General features: G+C 35.5%; 1 protein-coding gene across 17 annotated transcripts in view; it reads right to left on the reverse strand.

Annotated features, from left to right (window-relative positions):
• The window catches only part of RAPH1 (Ras association (RalGDS/AF-6) and pleckstrin homology domains 1), a 134,629-nt gene that overhangs the window by 55,619 nt on the left and 55,700 nt on the right, over positions 1-23,310 (reverse strand). For 14 of the 17 annotated variants that reach the window (XR_014080067.1, XR_014080063.1, XR_014080062.1 and 11 more), the window contains exons 5-11: positions 22,963-23,043; positions 17,320-17,394; positions 8,107-8,184; positions 7,509-7,668; positions 3,612-3,733; positions 2,306-2,371; positions 606-749 (exon numbers count right to left, since the gene is read on the reverse strand). Coding sequence is in view for 10 of the 17 variants with exons in the window: in XM_081582023.1 (XP_081438149.1) it covers positions 606-749; positions 2,306-2,371; positions 3,612-3,733; positions 7,509-7,668; positions 8,107-8,184; positions 17,320-17,394; positions 22,963-23,043 (726 nt within the window). In the remaining 7 variants the exon portion in view is untranslated. The remainder of the gene's footprint in view (positions 1-605; positions 750-2,305; positions 2,372-3,611; positions 3,734-7,508; positions 7,669-8,106; positions 8,185-17,319; positions 17,395-22,962; positions 23,044-23,310) is intronic. The other 3 variants (XM_081582018.1, XM_081582017.1, XM_081582019.1) reach the window with 3 other exon arrangements.

Here is a 23,310-nt window from a genome sequence, read left to right on the forward strand (position 1 = left end):
AGAGATTTTAAATAAAGTATACTAAATTAAATACCATATAGTATTATAATAGAGCTCTCTGGAAAGAACAAGAGATACCAGGCAGTTCAGTGCCTGCAGTGCATGTCTCAAGGACAACAATTCTCAAGTCAGTGTTTCCTCGCCAGTTAAAAAGGGGAGACAATATGTACCTCTCAGGATGGCGGTAAAGACCTGATGAGATGATCCTCTAGAGAGCTTCAACAGTGCTGGCCCCTAGTAAGCACAGAAGTGACAGCTACCACCAGGGCCCTCAGCAGAAGTACATTACCTAAGCGACACTGAAATGTCTACAAGCCCGGAAAGCTATTCTCCCCCAAATAATAAAAAACAAAAATGACTCTGGCAGAAGTTTTAAAAATAATAAAAGCATGGTTTCAAATTCACCAGGAGAATCGAGATGGGCCCAATGAATGAGCAAAAAGTGAACATTTTCAGGTTTCCTCTTCCTTATAATAGATCAATAAACAAAGCAATGCTCACGAGTGGAAACAAATCACAGCCTGGATCACCGTGTCAGTCTGCTCACTACAGATTAAAATCAATCAGCCTAGTGAGGAAGCTTAAAGTCAGCAGAAGGGACGTACCTTTGCTTTTCCTTTAGGGACATAGTAGATACCAGATGCTCGCAAGAGGAAATAACGCTTTTTCCAGGACTTCTTGCCATCATCTTTCAACCAAAGGACTCCTTCAATTTCTGGTACAGTTACAGAACTTCCACAAAAACACTCCTAAAATAAGATGATTGGGAAAGACATGATCCTTGGATTCTCAAACCAAAGCTGTGTCTATCCTTGTGCAATGCATGACACTGATTAAACTAAAATATCTTTGTATAAAAACCATGCTGCTAATTTTACCTCAATCAGAACTTTCCAAACATTACATGGCTTTACTTTGGAACAACTATGGCAATCCCTGCGAACTTTTCCCTAAAATCGTTTTGACGAAACTAAGCTGAAATGTCAGCTGAGTTGCACATAACAGCATATAAATGCATTTGTAAAAACATAGTTACAGTAAATTTAATGAAAGCGTCAGAGCTAACATAAGCATTAGACTTTGTCTCCAAATTAACATTTAGATTAGCCACTAACTGTGTTAGTGGCTCAGTTGTGTATGACTCTTTGGGACCCCCATGGACTGTAGTCTACCAGGCTCCTCTGTCCATGGGATTCTCCAGACAAGAATACTGGAGTCAGTAGCTATTGCCTTCCCCAGGGGATCTTTCCAACCCAGGAATCAAACCCAGGTCTCCTGCATTGCAAGCAGATCCTTTACTGTCTGAGCTACAAGAGAAGCCCAAATTTATATTAGCTGCATGCTAAATAGGAATATATTTTAAAAGAAGGCAACATGCTAAACAAATGATTGCACTTTCACAATTTAAAAACAATCAGTGCCTATGATCTAAAACAAAGCAAGCAAAAAAAATAAAAATAAAAAATAAAACAAAGCAAGCATTTATTGTTTAAATATTTAATACTAAGTTGAAAGGAATATAAACAAACTAAAAATTTTCAATTCTAATGTCTATATTTAGGTAAGAATTTAAAAAATCAATCATGTATTTAGTAAAGGAAAAGCAGACATCCTCACTAAACTTGAGCACATGAACATGAATTAATTTCTTCCCTCAAAACAGAAAAATTAGGAATTATGAAGAGAATTTTTCTTAATTATAACTAGCCTCCCTATGAAAAGCTGAGTGCTGATCTTCATCCCCCTAATAGTCTTGTTGCTAAATAAGAATTTTCTCAGATTTTCAAACATACTAACAATCTTCAACCTTAGTTCTCTAAAATCAGCAAAAGGCAAAAATTCAATTATATTTGAATTTGTTTCATTAATCTTCAAAATAAAGATGTATATTTTAAAAAAATAATCATTATGATTTTTAAAATTTGTTATTTCAGACTAAGGTTTGAACTACTTGGTAAATAACTAACTATATACAGATTCCTCTCTGGGTAAGCAGATAAAACAGCACAATCACACCCTTCAGTGACCCAGCCTTTTTTCCCACTTGTCAGCTTCTAAAAGCTCCTAAGTCCTTTCAACCCACTAGTATACTGCTTGGCAAAATAATAGTTTTTATACGCTTCTTCAGTGTTCTAACATTCACAAAGCTGAACTCTCCCCATCAGGCTATGGAAGAAAATAGGCTTCTCTAGTTACAACTGTAATTATCAATACAGAGCACTGACATTCTAGGCTTCAAAAAAGGTGCTTAATATTTTAATATTATAATGTACAAGGAAAGGGGTGTGGGGAGGAAGAGTCATACCTCCAACAGCACTTCTTTATTTCTATCTGCCATCTCAGCTGTTTCCTTTTTCCCCAGAAGGTAATTCTGGAAAAATGAGTAGATGGATGTTAAAGGACAAATCCACTCTACTATTCTCTTGGCACAGGTACACAGATGATTTCTTCTAGAGACATAGCAACTCTGTGTCTATTTCTGCCTGTGCAGGGTGAGGAGAACATTCCTTTGAAACCTGTTCCTGGCATCTTCACAGAAATGCTTAATACTGGCCTCCTCCTTACCTTATCCATTTATTTTGAATTATTCCATAAACTGCCCCAAATCCTGAGGAGATATTACATGCAACAACTAGCAATATGTTTTCGTATATCTAATGAAAGCTACACTGACGGGACCTTAAAGGTTTACAGATTATTAAGTACAACAAGTGGGGCAAATTTGCTTAAAGTATGCTGAGCTTAACTGATTCAGATGTAGACAATTTAATCTAGGTTCTGGCTTTTAAAGAAGAAATCCCAAATTCTCTGAGACTACCATGATCTCATTTGCTCGACTCAACTAAAATCGTGAATTCTAATGATTATCTTTATGAAACATGAAACTTTTATTCACAGTCATCCATAAAAAATTGTTGGCATTCTTAAATGTGTATTCTTCACTAAAAATATCCAGTAAAGATATGTCATATCATGTAGTCTGAAGGATAACTATTCAATAACTTTAACACGGCTACTGTTTTTCCTCATTACTATTCTTTATAGTGGTGTTGTTTTCTTTCACCCATTGATATTTATAAAATATTTGGGTATTAGGAAGAATTAACATAAACATTTTGGGACAAGCAAAGTTACCATATAGATCAAGGTAACATATAATATAATGTGGGACCGTTTATAATCAAGGTTACTGGGATTTTCAAAAAAATAATTCAGAAAACAAATCAAAGTGTTAAATGGATAAATAATAGAAGCAGAGAAACTTAAATATGTAAGTACTTTTCTTTGATGGATGAGGAACTCACTGATAAATAGCAGGGTCCAAAACAGCTCTGAATTAGAACAGAAACCTGCTAACCCCCTGGAGGTAATCCTGCTTTCCCTAGGGCTCACCCCATCTGGCTCTGTGGAACTGGCAGCTTCTTTGAGGCCTGACACCTGGGCCCCAGCAGACTTGCCACCTCGGCAGTAGTGAGTGCCTCCATGGGGTTTTGCAGCCACAAAGCTCCAACTGGATGCCTGTCAGTCTTTTAAATCTATTAACTTAGCAGTCAGAAAATTATATAATATGAACATTTAAGAATCCTGACCTCTGCAAGCCATAGCCTCACCTGTGGATTTTTGAAAAGTGCGTATTTTTCTATACGCTCCATAAATATAAGCTTGTTTTGGCTATCTCTTGTCCAATTAAGAAGATTTTCAACCAAGTTTTCATGATCTTCAAAGATTCTCTCTGTCCCAAAATAAAACACCAGTATTTTGTTATTATATATCAGAATTGTGTAAAAGACAAGAAACCTTGTGAAGTATTTCACAGCAAAATCATAGAATCTAAACTGACACCCTTAGAGACTATCTGGTATTTCCTGTATTTTCAAATAAGGAAACGTGCCCTCATGGTGTTAAGTGACTTTAGCAAGGTCACACAGCTGCTACAAGGAAGGATCAGGACTAGAATCTAGAGTGTCTGACTTCAACGTCTTCTTCAGCCTTCAGCCTTTTACCATCCAGCCCTTAAACACAATCTGTTAGTCGCGTTTCATAAATTCTGGTATTAAGTGCTTCCAATACTATTTATTCCTTGTCATTCAAAAAACTTCCAAGATGATTTCTTCTTTGGTCTATGAATTCTGTTTAATTTTAAACATAGACATATTTTCTAATTTCCAAATTAGGAATCAAAGAACATGTCTTATATTCTGAACATATGTTCAAAGAACATATTCTAGAGATACTGATTTTTGTTTTGAAATTTCTAGAGAGCTGCTTATGACCTCATACTGGAATCAATTTTTGGAAACATTACACTTCTGCCTGTAAACAATGTATATTTTCCTGTTATTAGTGCTCTAAATATATCTATATTCATTTTTGTCTGCTTGATTATATTGATCATTGCAAAGATTCTTAGGTGAAAAGTTTCTACTGTGAAGGCAGACTTGTCAATTTCTCTTGGTAGTTCCATCAACTTTTGCTTTATGTAATTTAATGCCATTATTAGATAAAATTCAGAATGATTTTATCTTCCTGATGAAGACATATGGTTCTCCTTATGTCTAGTAATAAGAGATAATATAGTAATAATATATTACTAGTAGTAATAGTAACATTAGTAATAGTAATAAGTAATAATAATAATATATTAATATAGTAATAATAATGTATTTTGCTTAAAGTCTATTTTGTCTGATATTAACATAGTTAACATCTTTTTTTTGGTTAGTGTCTTTCTACATTCCTTTTACTTTAAAGATTTCTGTGTCTTTAGGTAAAAGGTCTTTTGTAGACAGTGAACAACTGCATTTTGTTTATTCATCCTTTCTAATAATCTCTGTTGTTTAAATGAATGATTTACATTTGTCATAGTTTATTTTACCATCTTATTTTGGGCTCTTAGTTTTCTTTTATTCATTCAACAAGTACTAAATAACTACATATTCTATTTGTATCGCTGTGCCACATATGATTAAATGATAGTTATGGACCTTAAACCTACAGTCATGGAAATATTCTAAAAACTAGCATCCAAAAATTTTCTAGGTATGGTGACGCCACATCTGTGAACCTGAACTTTTCTAATTCTTCAAGAATAGTTTAATAAGTATTATTAGAATACCTGCCTATACCTGTTAATAAACTTCTAACTGATGGTTTGGTTTTGGGGTTTGTGTTTGTGTGTTCTAAGAGAAAAGGGTTAACTATTAAATTTTTATTGCTCTGGAAACTGCTATAAAATACTTAAAGATATAACAGGCAGTAAAAGCAATGCAAATATATTTTATAAACAAAATGGCAAGTTGAAATTGACTATTGACTGAATATAGCCTAATAAAATAATTATTGTGAGGTTTCTATAATCACATAATATTACAAAAAGAAACCTTTTTAAGAGTCAAAGATGGGTTTGTATGGAAATACAAAAAACCTCGAATAGCCAAAGCAATCTGGAGAAAGAAGAATGGAACTGGAGGAATCAACCTGCCTGACTTCAGACTATACTATAAAACTACAGTCATCAAGACAGTAGGGTACTGGCACAAAGACAGAAATATAGATCAATGGAACAAAATAGAAAGCTCAGAGATGAATCCACACACCTATGGACATCTTATCTTTGACAAAGGAGGCAAGAATATACAATGGAGAAAAGACAATCTCTTTAACAAGCGGTGCTGAGAAAACTGGTCAACCACTTGTAAAAGAATGAAACTATAACACTTTCTAACACCATACACAAAAATAAACTCAAAATGGATTAAAGATCTAAATATAAGACCAGAAACTATAAAACTCCTAGAGGAAAACATAGGCAAAACACTCTCTGACATAAATCACAGCAGGATCTTCTATGACCCACCTCCCAGAGTAATGCAAATAAAAGCAAAAATAAACAAACGAGACCTAATTAAACTTAAAAGCTTTTGCACAATGAAGGAAACTATAAGCAAGGTGAAAAGACAGCCTTCAGAATGGGAGAAAACAATAGCAAACGAAGCAACTGACAAAGAATTAATCTCAAAAATATACAAGCAGCTCCTGCAGCTCAATTCCAGAAAAATAAACGACCCAATCAAAAAGTGAGCCACAGAACTAAACAGATATTTCTCCAAAGAAGACATACAGATGGCCAACAAACACATGAAAAGATGCTCAACATCACTAATTATCAGAGAAATGCAAATCAAAATCACAATGAGGTACCATCTCACGCCGGTCAGAATGGCTGCTATCAAAAAGTCTACAAACAATAAATGCTGGAGAGGGTGTGGAGAAAAGGGAACCTTCTTACACTGTTGGTGGGAATGCAAACTAGTTCAGCCACTATGGAGAACAGTGTGGAGTTTCCTTAAAAAACTGGAACTAGAACTGCCATATGACCCAGCAATCCCACTGCTGGGCATACACACCGAGGAAACCAGAGTTGAAAGAGACACACGTACCCCAATGTTCATCACAGCACTGTTTGTAACAGCCAGGACATGGAAGCAACCTAGATGTCCATCGGCAGATGAATGGATAAGAAAGCTGTGGCACATATACCCAATGGAATATTACTCAGCTATTAAAAAGAAGGCATCTGAATCAGTTCTAATGAGGTGGATGAAACTGGAGCCTATTATACAGAGTAAATAAGTCAGAAGGAAAAACACCAATACAATATATATGGAATATATACGCATATATATGGAATTTAGAAAGATGATAGTGATGACCCTATATGCAAGACAGCAAAAGAGACACAGATGTAAAGAACAGACTTTTGGACTCTGTGGGAGAAGGCGAGGGTGGGATGATTTGAGAGAATAGCATTGAAACATGTATATTTATCATATGTGAAACAGATCACCAGTCCAGGTTCGATGCATCAGACAGGGTGCTCAGGGCTGGCGCACTGGGATGACCCTGAGGGATGGGATGGGGAGGGAGTTGGGAGAGGGGTTCACAATGGGGAGCACATGCACACCCATGGCTGATTCATGTCAATAGTAAAAACCACTACAATATTGTAAAGTAATTAGCCTCTAATTAAACTAAATAAGTTAATTTAAAAAAAAGTCAAAAAACTGAGGAATTTTCAAAGTTAGAAAACACCATAACAAACTACAAAACATAGGAAACTAAGACTTAGTACATCCAGCTAAAAATAAGATGCGCTTTACGTTTCCCCTGAAAGTCAAATGTTGTTATCAAGGCTTCAGTACAAATGTGAATAAATTTTAATAACGTGTCTAACATATGCAGTTCTTAATGATATCTGAAGGGAAAAAATATTTTGTTACCTTAAAAAAAGAACAACTTTGTTTTGGCCTTAAGAAAATCTAAAATGAACTGGAAATGATACTGTACTCAAAGAAATCTCAAAATATATGGGGGAAAGATAATGTAAAAAAGCCAGGGTTATACTATAGGAAAAAATATAAAAATGTCTCTAGTTGCTTTTGTCAACATGAAAACAGTTGAAATTACACAGAAATTTAAAAAGTAATTATAGCAATGATATTACTAACCCATCTGTAACTCAGAGATGGTTTCCACCAGAGACCAGTCTAAACTGTAACCACAGTGGGATTTGTCCATCAGATTATCCAGCACTTGTCTCACTGTCTGCCTCTCATCCACCATCATTGTTTTAGAACTATCGTCAGACATGTGGACTCTAATCACCAGCTGTTAAGAGGAAAAAGGAAAATTAAATACAAACTGAAAAACAGGCATTCTGAAAACTTCTTCCAATACTGAATAATATTCTGAACAACGTCCTTAGCTAAATATAAGTTAAAACACAGATAATGACTTTATTATGCAAGAAGAATATTCTAAAAATTAGGTGTTCAATAACTAAACAAATTTAATGCTTTTTTAAAAATCAAAACAACATATAAGATTATAAAAAGGCTATTTTGTTTTACTCTTTTAGAATGTAGAACCAGAAAAGTTCTTTCTTTTATAATGAATTTTATTCACCAAAAAGTACATGTGGAAATGTATTTAGAAAGAAATACCCTGCTTGCTGCATCTTACAGTTACACTATATAAACAAGGCAAATCTTTATAAACCCATAAAATGGATAAAAATCCCAAGCCAAGAAAAAGCTCAAATATCACCTTTTTCACTTGTGCCTCTTTAATTTTCTCTAGGGCAACTCTGATCTTCTCAGCTTTCAATTTTGCTGCCTGTTCTTCCTGTGGACACAAAGCACTTCAGATAAACTAATGCTAAAATAATGAGAATTTTTTGAGAAGTCTTTTTATCCTTAAGAACGCTGTTAACACTGAATTTCAGTAAGAATATAACTTCACACACTTAACATAGAGCACATTTTAGAAATAACCATGTTCACAAAGTGAGAGCAGACATATTATTAAAAAAATTTTTTTAAGATGCACACTTGAAGATTTCTTATGTTAAGACTACATTTTCATATTCTAGGGCTACGGTAAATTAATTTAATTTTAATTTAATCCAACGTTTTTATTCTTGACTGTCAATCTGAAACAGATAAATTTCAGGTTTCAAGATAGGGAAAACGAGGCTATCTGTGGGCCTGCCAGTGACTCTGAATTTATACCCCCTCGAAAGTATGGGCAATCTTTTGCATATCAACATTTTGTCCTGTTGTATTGAAAACACATCATCATCATAAAAACAGAAAAAAAAAAAAAAACCCAGCATCAATTCATCTCTCTGCAACCATATAAAAACAATCATAATAAAAATATAGGTATGTTCTCATTAATACATAAATATGAACAGAGGAGGCTGCATTAAATCCTAAGTTTTACTCTGCTTTGGAACAATCACACAATATAATCAATGTCTCATGTCACTAAATTCAATTTTGTTTTTAATTCACACTATTTAAAATACTAAACATAATTTTCCAAATATTTAACTTGTAATAATTTCTGCTTCATAAATTTAGATGAATAGCAATAAAATAAAACTATACTTAAATAAAATAAAACATTTGCCTATTTTCTCCTAGAATAACATATAGTACTGTAACACCTTGTACTTATTTGTACTTTCCAGCAAGAGGCCATAGTACACTACAGCATTAATCTCCAGTTGAAAGGAAACTCATGAAAGTAAACCTTTGCTTATAATAAAGAATTACTTTTTAATTCTAAGCTCTTGGTTGCTCTAGAAAATATCTAAAATATCTAAGAAAAAGATATCTAAAATGTCTAAGAAAATAAAAAATATCTAAGAAAATACCATATTATATATTCCTTTACTTAACATGACTTTAAAAAAGGAGAAACCTGTTTACATCAACTAGACTTTATCTGCTCTAGATGTGATTAATAATCACAACCCATGTGTTATTCATTAAAAAACTGAAGTTTCCAGGGCAAAAAACCAAACTCAATTCATTTAATAGATTATTCCCTGTTCTCTTGAATTCTGTTGGCTTTCTTATTTTTGATCTGCTTCTCTTCCCATTTCATACTCTAGGCTGTCTCCCTCATTTCAAGCTTAGTTATTTACTACTCTGCAGAACAGAGAAGAAAACAGTTAGGGAAGACAGTGGGCTTGTTTGCCAGAAATCTGATCCATTTCAATGAAAGCAGTCAGTGAATTAACATAATAACCAAGGTCAGGAAATACTATCTGCAAACCCAATTAGACAGTGAACAAAGAAGTGCATTTTAACGACAGAGAGGAGTAAGACTGGATTCTTAGATTCTTAGGTATATATACTCCTTTGATTAAAGGTTAAATCATCCTATCTCCCCCTTTATGCAAATAAACTACAGAATTATCAAATATGTTGACTGTATATTTTAAGATATATATTTCTTCTTTTCAAAGAAAGCTATAAAATGAGAAAACTAGACTACTGTCATTAAAATTCTCAGTTTCCAGAATTCTGGGTCTTGGAGAAGCAAAATCATTATTAAATTACCATTGTGTGTTTCTGATGAGTAGAGCACTACTCTATGAAGTAATTTTAAGTACTAGCATTTCCCAGTGGTTTTTATGAAATCAGTTATTTGACCACATTTTGGAAAAGAGTGAAGCAGAAGTTTTACGAGTATTTTCTCAAGGGAATAATGATTGTATGTTTCTTCATGGTTCATTTGCCACATCCTTATATTGGTATGAATAGCTGCTACAAAGAAATTTTCCAAGGCATATTTCAACTTTCACTTCATATTTCTGAAAAGCAAATTTAAATCTCAAAGTCTGATGAGGAAAAACTGATAGAATCAATGCTTTGTGTACCTGGAATATAAACATGAACTTCTATAAGGCCAAATTCTTTTATATTATAACTAACCTGGAAAAAAAAAAAAAGATGTCTTCAAAATCAAAAAATATTTTTAAGAAAAAGAATATCAAGAGAATGACAAGCCATAGACTAGGAGAAAATATTAGTAAAATATTTATCAGACATATCTGATAAAAGGACTATCATCCAAAACAAAAAAGAACTCTTAAAACTCAATAGGAAAATGAACAACTCAATTTAAAAACTGGGCAAAAAACCTGAACAGAAGGTTTTCACCAAAACAAGATTTGATGAAATCTTTTTTAACCAAATATTACACAGATGGCAAATAGCCTGTGAAAAGCTGCTCATATATATCATTAGAGAGCTGCAAATTAAAACAACAATATACCACTACTCATGTATCATCTTAGACTGCCAAAACACTGGAAACACCAAACGCTGGTCAGGTTGTGGAACAACAGGAACTTTCATTTTTCACTGAGGAATGCAAAATCGTACAGCCGCTTTAGAAGATAGTTTGGTGGTTTCTTACGGAACTAAACATGCTCTTACAACACCATCCAGTAGTCAAGTTCCTTAGTATCTATCAAGTGAGCTGAAAGTTTACCTCCACCCAAAAACCTACACACTGATGCTTACAGCAGCTTTCCTTATAATGCCAAAACTTGGTAGCAACCAAGATATCCTTCAGTTGGCAAATGGATAAACTATGCAACATCCAGACCATGGAATATTATTCAATGCTTTAAAAAAAAAAAAAAAAAGAATGCAGGAGACCTGGGTTCAATCCCTGGGTAGGGAAGAACCCCTAAAGAAGGGAATGGCAACCCATTTCAGTATTCTTGCCTGGAGAACTCCATGGACTAAGGAACCTGGCTGGCTACAGTCCACAGGGTGGCAAAGAGTCAGACACGACTGAGTGACTAACTCACAAAAGCAAAAAAAAAAAAAAAAAAAAAGAGCTATCAAGCCATAAAATACATGGAGGAAACTTTAATGCATATTACTGAGAGAAGCCAATCTGAAAAAGCTACACACTATGTGATTCCAACTATACAACATCCTGAAAAAGTAAAACTATGGAGACAGTAAAAAGAATAATGGTTGTCAGAGGTTGGGGGTGGGAGGTGGGGGGGGACATGAATAAGTGGAGTACAGAGTATTTCTATGGGAGTGAAACTACTCTGTATGATACTATAATGATAGCTACATGTCATTATACATTCGTCCAAACCCACAGAATACACACCAAGAGTGAACCCTAATGTAAACCATGGACTCTGGGTGATAATAATGTTACCTATACTTGCTCATCAATTGCAGCAAATATACCACTCTGGTGAGGGATGTTGATAATGGGGATGCTATGCACGTGTGAGACCAAGTGGTATATGCTGCTGCTGCTGCTGCTAAGTTGCTTCAGTCGTGTCCGACTCTGTGCAACCCCATAGACGGCAGCCCACCAGGCTCCGCCGTCCCTGGGATTCTCCAGGCAAGAACACTGGAGTGGGTTGCCATTTCCTTCTCCAGTGCATGAAAGGGAAAAGTGAAAGTGAAGTCGCTCAGTTGTGTCCGACTCTTAGCGACCCCATGGACTGCAGCCTACCAGGCTCCTCAGTCCATGGGATTTTCCAGGCAAGAGTACTGGAGTGGGGTGCCATTGCCTTCTCCTATACCTTCTTAATTATATTGTGAACCTGAAACTGCTCTTAAAAAATAGTCTTTTCAAAAAGGGAATATAAAAATTTTAATATGACATTTTGATACTGGTTATAAATACCAAAGCAGTATTTTCATACTTCCCTTTTAGTATACTATTATTTACCAAATACAATAGAATACAATCAATGCTATCTTTTGAAGCACTGACATAAAAAGTCATTCAATTATAAGATTAGTTTCAACTCCCAGATCAGTTTCTGCTCCAGAGGCTAAAAAGTTGACACACAGGAAGAAAAGATTACAGAAACAAGAGAAACAACCAATTAACATACATTAAACCAATCAGATTCCCTAGCCATCAATAAGAAATCATTTTATGTAGAACAGCCAGGTGGGGCTATTTTAACATCCAAATTCAGCTATTCTTCCATTTGCTCAAAATACTACTCTTCATAAGTATATAAATTGGTCTGTGTTACAGCTGCCTCAAATTTGAATTTTAGAGCTGTGAATCTGCCTGCCTATGCAGGAGATATGGGAGCCATGGGTTCAATCACTGGGGTCAGGAAGATCTCCTGGAGTAGGAAATGGCAACCCACTCCAGTAATCTTGCCTGGGAAATCACATGGACAGAGGAGCCTGACGGGCTACAGTCCATGGGGTCACAAAGAGTCGGACGCAGCTGAGCACAAAGGGACACAACTGAGCATGCACGCACATGCTTAATTTTAGTGTAGGCAAATTTTAGTTTACTGTTCTCCAGTTCATTAGCAAGGATAATTAACCTCTGCAAGAAGCCTCTAACTTTTAGAATTTGAATGTCACTGGAGCAAAATGAAATAAAAATATTTGAACAAATTGCAAGATTCATAGTACTTTATACTTCCCATGGACAATAAGCTCTTCCTCAGAATGTTTGGTTTTTATCTACTATATTTAATCTAGAATCATAACTTTTAACTGTAACAACCAAGAAAAGGAAGAAACTGTTTTAAGATCAGAGTGCCGTGTGATACAGCAAAGAACAATAAATCTTTGCTGATGTGTTATTTATAGATTATATACTTAGAAGACATCTGATAGTTTCTTTAGGCAATACAAAGCTGTGTTCAGTGTCTACAGGCCAAGTTTAATACAAAGAACAAAGCTTTGTTCATTTCATATTCTCTTCTGTTTGTTAAAGTTGGCAAAATCAGGTCTTACGTTTTCTGCCCCTTCTCTTTGGACTATCCCTTTGCTCACACTGTCTCACAACCATCCTAAACATAAGTAAAAGATATCTCACACATATAACAACTTAACTTTCTCTCTTACCCCTTCCCTTTTTAAAAGGGCAAGAGACAACCTATTTTCCACCTGAAAAACTCCTGTGTGGCTATCAATAACCATCAAATGCCAAGCCTTCTCAAATTTACATAAAGGACAAAAACTCAGTGAAGATCTTATGATTAAATGAAAGTCAATGCTGTGGTTACAAAATGTTACAGCATTTTCTTAGAGTAAAAATTAGAATACTTACAGAAAGTTAAAGTTGCAAAGAACTGGCTATGAATTCCTTCAACTATGAAATGATTAAGCCTTTTGGGGTTCAGAACAAATGGGATTGAAATTAAGGGGCTGAAAATAAGTTGTTTTTTTTTTTTGGAGATCAAGTTTATTTCACAGATTACAACAGCAATAAAGTTATGTAACTTAAAATGATTCAAAGAAAACTTGGAGTGATGAACAATTTATTGCCCATGAAATTGTTCTATCAAACTGCTTAGAACCAAAATAATCATAGTAACCACTAGTTTACTTCTCCCTGAAGAAATCATGAAATACATTCTCAACTAAGAAGAGAACTAGTATTAGTCAAACACCTACTTGTCACATACTACAAGGCATGTATCTCATTTAATTATCAATAATGCAGGACTAACATTATTATTATGTCCACTGTACCGATTTAGGCCCAGAAAGAATTATCTTTCAAAGATCATATAGGCTGTTATGAAGTGAACAACTACCTGTTTTCCCATTATGTCACATCCCTTCTGTCTGTAAAGATTTTAGCATAAACTTTGGGGGGATAATAGTAAATAAAAACTGCTTATCAAAAATAAAACACTTTCAGTAACACACAAGCAGTTTTACAACTTCTCTGAAGAAATGGTGGTTAACAAGTACAGCAGTCCTTGAAACCCTGATGGTCACTAGAGGACCATTCCTTTATATGACAGATGTTTGTCCAGACTATGCAGGCCTGGGCTTGAATGCAGAGAATACAGAGTTCCTAATCTCATGGAGTTTACATTTAACATGAGACAAGAAAGAGATAGATATGGGATAAGTTAGTCAGTAGTAAGTTCTATGAAAAATAAATAAATAAAGCAGGCCAAGGGAATAAAGAGGGACAAAGATGTGTTACTGTATCAGGAGGTCAGGAAAAGTCTTCTGAATGGCACCCAGAGACTTACGGGCATCACGTCAGCAATGGGTCCTTTGCCTATTGCTCCCATTTATAAACATGCTGTGCCGGCAGTAATGCCGCTCCTACAAGAGGTTGGCATTGCTTTTGCAGAGGTTTCCCACTCAGAATTGTATGTTGTTTAGTCACTCAGTCGTGTCTGACACTTCTGCAACCCCACGGACTATAGCCGGCCAGGCTCCTCTGTCCTTGGGGTTTCCCAGGTAAGGATACTGGAGTGTGTCTCCTTCAGGGGATCTTTCCAAAGCATGGATAGAACCCACATCTCCTGCATTACAGGCAGATTCTTTACCACTGAGCCACCAGGGAAGCCCCTAAGAACTGTATCCCGGGTAGTTATTTCATTAGCAGCAGTATAATGACAACTGGATTGATGATGGAAACAAACAAGCAAAAAGCATTCCTTTTGCATTTCAGGCCTAAGCAGTGATCCTGTGTTCATTTTACTGTGTCCAACTATCAAGTGTTATAAAGTCCCAGTTTGGAAAAGTGAAGATCAGAGGTGAGTCAGTAACTGGGACACCATGCTCTCTGGGGAATCAGACAGCCACACAAGTGGTATAAAAGAAGTATAAGCTCAACATGGCTTCACAACAGCCATGTGCTATGGTACAGAGGGGACTGACAAAGAGAGGCCCCTGTGGCTCTGGTTATCTAGGAACTTCTGCTACCTCATTCTTGAGTCCATTGCACACTCCACCCTAAATGTTCAGGTTCTACGCTACTGAGTTATTGTCAAATGACAAATGTGTAACTGTATATAAGTAGGGCAGGATATAGAGGCAGCGAGAGTCAGATGTTGGCTACATATAGCAGTAATACCACCACTCCAATACTCAGATTGGAGCACAGATGCTCTACTGTGGATGCAGTAGGTGTCAACAGCTCTCAGGCAGAAGGAGATGAGAAGTGACTGCGTTTATCCCAAACTTACAAACAACTATTCTCCATTTGTTGAATGGATGAAGTTACTCTCTTCAGTAGTTTCTCACAGCATTTAGGGGAAAAAAAAACACACACACACTCCCAAGCATGCCTTGAATTAATGATTCCTGTCTACCTCTCCAAACACAAGATACTTCATTCAGCTACTGTGGCTCCAGCAACACAGTCTTTCTTCAGCTCCTCAAACATGACAGGTTCTTTTCTTATGGACCTCTTCACTTGGAACACTTCCCTTCGCCCTCAAGCTGGCTTCTTTTCAACTTTCAAGCTTTAAATTAAATGTCACCCCCTTAGAAGGGCCTTTGCTGACCTTACCATCTAAAGGAAATGTAGCTCTAATCCTCCCCCTTGTATTCCCTATTACTCACTTGTTTCCTTCATAGTATTTAACACATGACTTAGAATTTGTTTACATGCTGCATGTAAATGTTCTTTTAATCTACATTCCTAAAGACTGAGGGCAGGGAAAATGTCCACTTTATACATTATTATATCCCAGCACCTAACATAGTATAAGACTCAACAAATATATGTTGAAAAACAGACAATGGAAATGGTAAAATGTTACACTTCATCTGAGAGCCTTGTACAAAATGGACTGGAGGTGTGACAGGCAAAAATATATAAGAATAGTGGCTCTACTAAAAAATATGAGGCTGTTTTAGGGTAGTGGCAACGGGAATAAAACGGATGGACGAATTCAGTCAATCCTGCAGATTCTGACAAGCTTATTAGAGCTTTGAGACAGTAAGCGAGAAGAAAAGCATGAGATGGCTTGAACCTGGGCAACTAGAAAGTGGGAGCATCCTGAACAGAAATACAGCTGTCAAAAAAACAACAACAGATACAAACTATGAGGCCTCAGGGACAGTGTGGGTCAGGAAGCTGAAGACTCAGAGAATCGGAGGTGCTGGGCATCCTCCAGGAAATGTGTGACAGCGACTTCTCAGGGAGAGAAGTCTGATCTAGAGAGACCTAACTGAGGCTCTGAGAGTGAATTCCAGGGAGACAGTGAACTTTGCTATGGTTATAAAGTACACGGCTATCATGTGCTTAGATTTCTAAACTTACCTCATCTTTAAGCTGCTTCTACCCTATTCCTAGATCTCCTTCCAGGAGAGAAACTCGAGCAAAAGAAAGTTCTTATTGCTGATTCTTGGGTCTTCTCTTTAAGTGGACACTCAGGGAGATTTTAATTTTAGCTTTACCATCTTCTTTTGCAAATTCATAAAGAAATAATTTTTTTAAAGAAAATCTCAGATACAATAATAAAAATTTAGTGAAATTAGCCATAATTTGTATATTCTTCAGAAACTATCTATAACTAAGTCAGACATGCTTGACTTTAACATTATTTAAATAACAAAATAAAAACGTGATTTGTAAAGAGGCAGAAAGCTATTCAACTCCCTATCCTGTGCTTCCTGAGTTAATGATGATAATGGTTAAATGATTTTAAATTGTAAAATACCAGCCCAATGAAAATCCAGCTAGACTAATTCAAACCATTCTGAGGACAGAGAACTGAGAAATTTAAATTGCAGCCTTCTCTTCTAATTTGATTAAACTAATGTAAAGATTATGTTTATATAAATAAATAATTAAATGAGGCATTGATAATATAAACAAAAATTGGAAAACAAAGTTTGTTAAAGAAACTCACAGCATATATGACCATTAGTAGTAAAAGCTAAAATCAAGCAATGATTTTTAGACTTTAAAATGAAATACAACGTTAAACTAGAAAAAGTGCAACATACTTAGGAAGACTGTCAGGTATTTACAAAAGTTAAAAACTAGTGAAAAACTACTGCAAATATTTTCTACTCTCAATATTTTCTGATAGTCATTAAGGTCAATAAATAATTACCTTCAATAAGAGGAAAAATTACCTCTATTAAGAACAAGGGTGCAGAAACAAGAAAGCACAACCTCAAAAACAGAAATTACATTCTACCTACAAGGCAATAAATATTTACATGCAGGTGGAAGAAGTATCACCTTGGTCAGCAAATGAGAAGGTTTTCCTGCAATGTTTCTCAGAAGAAGGGAGGTTTCCCTGTCCAGATAGGAGTGCTTGTGCAGGAAAAGAGAGAAAAACAAAACAAAAAAAGGCAATAGAAGTCAGTGGAGGTTTTATGAGATTAAAATATAAAGTAGACAAAGCAAGAATGATTCTCTACCATTAACTTCATATTTCACCTGAACTCTGAAATGTATCTAAATTTAAAAACAGAAAAAAAAAAAAAAAAGAAGGGAAGGGAGAGACCCACCCATGCCGAGTCATGCTCTAGCCCACTCCTGCTGGTCCCTCACTCTGGGAAAATGGATCACACCCTGCAAAGATCATGAAACAGCTTGTCTCCCAGGGCTGTGCTTTCGAGTGCTGTTCATGCAGCACAGATAAGAAAGTGTCAAAGCCCAATGACTAACCATATTTCTTCCTCTTGTTAAAGCCTATACAAGACCTATATAGCTTTAAATAGTGTAGTCTTAGGAGAAAAAAAAAAAACCTCAGTTTTAAAACTTCTGCAATTATTTCCGATCTATGATAGCTACACCAAGAGGAAAAATGTTCATAAATATTTTGCCTAATGGTCTCATGTTTTCAGTAAAATTTTATTAATTCACTTATTACATACTAATAGTACTGCACTGCCCAAGTAAAGGACTCGTATATCAAACGAATGACATAAACAAAATATTATGAAGTGCTGCCCCTTAAATTGGTTAATTCATATATTTTCATAAAAATGATTTGTGAATAACAGTCCCTAAGTGTCCTTTTCTCCCTTAAAATCGTTTCAGTATTGCAATCATATTTATTAAACTCATATAGTATAAATTGCAGCTTTTTTGATATATGTATAATTCAGACTTGTTTATCCCTAAATAATTCTAAGTATTTTTTAATGTTATATGGTTATTAACCATCATTTAAAACAATGCATGACACAGCTGTGTGGAATTATAGAAAATATTTCACAATATTATATTTTATAAATCTAAGTATATATCAAATTATTATCAAGTTATTCTTGAGAAACAAATTTTTGGAGAGGAAAAATAAATACTAAAGCAGCACCTACTCTCATAAAGCTCACTGTCACAGATAATACAATACACTACTTCAAAATTAAAATACTATTACAAAAAATAATATTAACTTAACTTTTGCTTGTACCTATACTATAGTTTATGGGTTTGGGTTGACTCCGGGAGTTGGTGATGGACAGGGAGGCCTGGCGTGCTGCGATTCATGGGGTCGCAAAGAGTCGGACACAACTGAACTGATACTATAGTTGGGTTTGCTATACTGTATATCATTGCCTGTGTTTTTTGTTTTTTTAGCTTTTAGTTCAAGATGAGCCTTACAAGCATACCTGCTCTTTCACCCACACCAAGGTGGTAAAAAAAAAAATAGCCAGAACCAACACAAAACAAAAACCCTAAGGTTTAAAACAAAAATTGAATATATTCATCAATATCAGCACTAACAAGGTCAAACAAGCACAAAGAAAATCATCTCTACGCCTTCAACCACTTAGATGGTATAATCTCCTGAAGGTAAACACTAGTTGACTTGTCTATTAAAAAAACAGTAGATAAGCAAAATTTCTGCAAACTGACTTTAATGTGAGGTTAGCAATTAGCTAAGACGAGGAAGAATACTGAGAAGGACAACTAAAAAGACCAACTGTAACTTTCATTGCCCTTATTCCTATCCATCTTTTGTTATTCCTATATAGTGACAAAAACATATTCTTACATGAGTATGTAAAACATACAGAAAATAATTTCTTGAAATCTAGTCTTATTTATCTTACTCACAAAAACTACTTTCTCAGAGATGCCCAAAATGAGTAGAATGTCTCTATTCAGATAATTATTTTTCAAATTAAAAAAAAATTTTGCTTGAGGCCATCAAAACCAATTATTCTTTGGTAAATACAACTCTGTGCGTGTGAGTTGCTCAGTCGTGTCTGACTCTTTGCAAGCCCATGGACTGTAGCCTGTCAGGCTCCTCTGTCCACGGAATACTTCAGGCAAGCATACTGAAGTGGGTTGCCATTTCCTTCTCCAGGGGATCTTCCCCACCAAGGGATCGCACCCAGGTCTCCTACATTGTAGGTTAACACTTTACTGTCTGAGCCATCAGGGAAGCCCAATATAAATATAACTCTAGACATTAAATTCAAGTTTAAACTTTAAAAAAATTCTTACAAAATTTACTCCATCTTCAAACTCAAATCACCTCAAGACTTCAAATCACTAAAAAAAAAAAACCCCAAAGAACTGTATCTGATCAGATTTTATCTAACTGTATTTGTTTAGAGACCCTGAAGTAGAAGTTACTGACTTTAAAATATTGAAGGTTTAAATAATATTTATTGTGCATAATAATATTGTACAAAAATAATATTCATCAAAAATAAGGTTTAAATACTGAACTTTAAAATAAAAGGAGATATTCATGATTGGTGACCCCCAAGAATGACACATCTAAAAAATGAGACAAACAGTAGCTGAACAAGATCATGAATCACGTGTCTGGGACAGGCATGTACCACTTAACTGCTAGCAGGGAGGTTAGGGCTCCATGTTCCCTCTAACTACAGGGATTGTAGCTGAAGAAACAAAAATCTAGAAACCAGAAGCAGCAAATGCCTTCTGTCAATAAATGCCTTCCTTTATCTATCTTCCCCTACTGGCGCCAGTCACACATGGCTCTAGAATTCCTCAGAATGGAGGTGGGGGTGGTGGGAGAACTGGTTACTGGAGACGGATGGGAGAGGGATGAGGAGAGTGGTGTTCAGTTGGAGGACTGAGAGAAGGGAAAGACAGTGCTTTGGGCACATCATTAAATTAGTCTCTGTCTTGGTACACTTTGCTGGTAACAAAAATGCACATAGCTGAATGTAGGGCCTTCTTATATTTTCTTTCATTCACCACTAACAATGCAAAGTCAGCAGCCTATTTTTAATTCATTAAAAATAGCCCATTTTCTTTATTAGCCCATTTTCTTTCTGTCTTCTATTCTCTCCTTTTTTCACTTACTCAATTATTTATTCAATGTTGAGCCTGGAACCATGCCAGGCACAGGAGATGCAAAGGTACCCAAGACAGGCATTACTTGGTCTCACAGAGCTTAGAATCTAATAGGGAGATAACTGACAACTACAATGTAGTGTTTAAGTGGCAGAGGAGTAAGTAAGAGGTAGAGACAGTGTCTAAACCCAAATTAGAGGTTCAGCAAAGTATTTCTGAAAAGGCCTCGAGTCTAAAGTCCTGCAGGATGAGCAGGAGGCAGCTCTGAGTCGGGTGGAGGGCACAGACAGAGCAAAGGGAGATATCAGTGGTTCTCAATGCTGGTGGTGCTTCCCTCTGGGAGGCATTTCAGGGAAAGCTGGGAATATTCTGGGCTGTGACAATGAGGAGGAAGGGGCATTACTGGTATTTACGAGGAGTGAAGTCATAAACACTAGATGCCCTGTAAGCATGGAACAATGTCACAGAATTAATAACCAAAGTCCCATGTCACACATGAATTTTTCATGTCCTTATATGGAAAATCATATAGCTGGGAATTCCTGTTTGTAACAATCTGAGTTTAGAACTCAATAACTCCATTTTACATATAAACACAAAGTATTTCTGTGTAATTCTGCTATTCAATGACTGTTCCAGGAATGCTATTTACTTACCACATACAAGAAATTGAAGGAAGCCTGCACTTAATTCTGTTCAACATTTTTACCAAGAATTACTCATTACGTTGGGAAATCATTTCACCAATGGAAAATCAGCTTGAAGTATAAAAAAAATTTGCCAATACCAAAACTGGTAGCATCAGTATGCACTCTGTCACATACAAGTAAATGATAAGAGTTTTGAAACTGCTTTTAACAGAATTAAGAACAAAATACTAATAATGAAAAGAAATGAAAGGCAGGAATTTCACTGAGTTTCATTAACACAGATTGTGTTAAAATATTTCAATTGCTTGTCTTTTAGAGTTATTTAAAATACAGCACAATGAGAAATCTATAACGTAAAAAGTCAAATGTAAAAATCATTTTATTACTACCTAACCCCACGCTACAAAGCAGAGAATAATTTTGTCACTACAGTTACAAATAAGAGTCATTTTATTTGCAAGAATTTTGCACTTCTTCATTTTCTTTTCTTTGGTAATATATAAATTGTATCAGCACATTATTCCTACTTCATTTAAGGTTATTTCCCTTTTATTAGTTACTATATAGAGGTGGTGTGTTTTGTCTGTTACTATGTGTCATAGTATGTTTTAATTCTGGGTCCACTCATATTTCTTTTTCCTGTAAAAATGACTTCTGATCTTCTCCCTTTTCTTAAATCCAAAGTTCTTAATTATAAGTAGGTGTAGGATTTGACTATTTTTCATTGTTTCTTTTAATACAGTTTTTAAATGGCCAATCACTTAAAAACTAAAATATATACATTAAAATATCATAAATTACTTTTGGCTATTTCTCCCTCATACTAGGTGACAGGGCATTAAAATCACTAAAAAAAGAGGGGTATGTAGGTAATTATTTATGAATTTCATTTGGGATAGTAAAGATAATGTTATAAATTTACTTGTTACAAGATACAGGTATTGGGGCTGAAAGGATTGAGCACTGCTGCCTGAGTGGAAGAGATGACAATGCAGGTATGACTAGTAAGTGTGGCTGGTACTTAAGAGTTTAGGGGACAGGCCAGAGGTAAGGTTGCAGAAAGTTTTTCACTAAGCAGGATATAACCCAGTAGTGACTTGTGAAATCAATTCACTGGGTTACTACTAGTATTTTTAAAGGACAGGAAGGGAGGGAGGAAGAGGAGGAGGGGAGGAGAGGTCAGAGGGAATCTGATTCAGCTGGGGTGGGGGGAGGTGGGAATTTTTTTTTTTCCAATGCTTCATAGATGACCCTGAAACAGCACCGTCTAATGGAAAAACAATACGAGCTACAAATATAACATTTTCTAGTAACCACATTTTTTAAAAAAGTAAAAAGAAAATGGTGAAATAAATTAACATTAGCATCGTTTATTTATTTTTTTGTACTAAGTCTCTGAAGTCCAGCATGTATTTTTATCTTTATAGTGCATTTCCATTTGGATTAACATTTGGAGTGTTCAATAGCCTCATCTGGCTAGTGGTCACTGCATGGAACAGCACAGCTCTAAAACATCTAGGTTCATTAATCAATGACCAGAGGGAACATTTTTAAAGAAATTAGGTTTCAGTTAAGCATTGGTACAGAAGTCATACGCTTGATATCCCCATTCTGAAGAACAGTTAAATTTAGTAATATCTTGAGAAATTTACAGAAGCCCTTAGCTTAAGAACAAAAAAGAAAGGATGTGGTTCAGGTTCCCATACAAAATTCTCTATACCAGATATGCTATCACCAACACAATCTTACCATGAGTATTAATATTCAGTGGTACTGTATCATATGGTGGTTCATCTGTTTTTGCTCATGTATTTTTTAAGCCTGGTTTAATTTTTATTAAAAAAACTGAGATATATGACAAGGTTTAACCATCAGGAGTTCTAAAGAAGGCATTCCTATTCACTGATACTTCAGAAGTCCCAATGGACATGATTACAGAACTTACAGGTGTCAGTTCAGCCTGTTCTTCTGTGAAGTCAATATGACGCTTGGCCTGCTTGCTGGGACATCTCAGAGAAATAGCATGCTGTGAAAATGCAGGAAGGAAGAAAATGATAGGTAAAGGAGGTGGAAAAGGGAGTTCTCGTTACCATGCAGGAAGAGAAAAGATCACTGAAATGAACTGTTGAAACAAAATAGTAATGAAAAGTTGGATGCACCTCGTTGTATTGTGCAAAAATAGAAAAGGTAAGAACTTGATGATCCTAACCCTTTATAATTTAAAGATAACCTCACTCTTCTTCTGGACAGTAGAGCTCTATGGCAGAACTACCCAGAAATACCTTGTCCAGTA

Source organism: Giraffa tippelskirchi, chromosome 3 (assembly GCF_054371585.1).
Source record: "Giraffa tippelskirchi isolate mGirTip1 chromosome 3, T2T-mGirTip1v1.2.pri, whole genome shotgun sequence".
NCBI classification, from domain to species: Eukaryota; Metazoa; Chordata; class Mammalia; order Artiodactyla; family Giraffidae; genus Giraffa; species Giraffa tippelskirchi.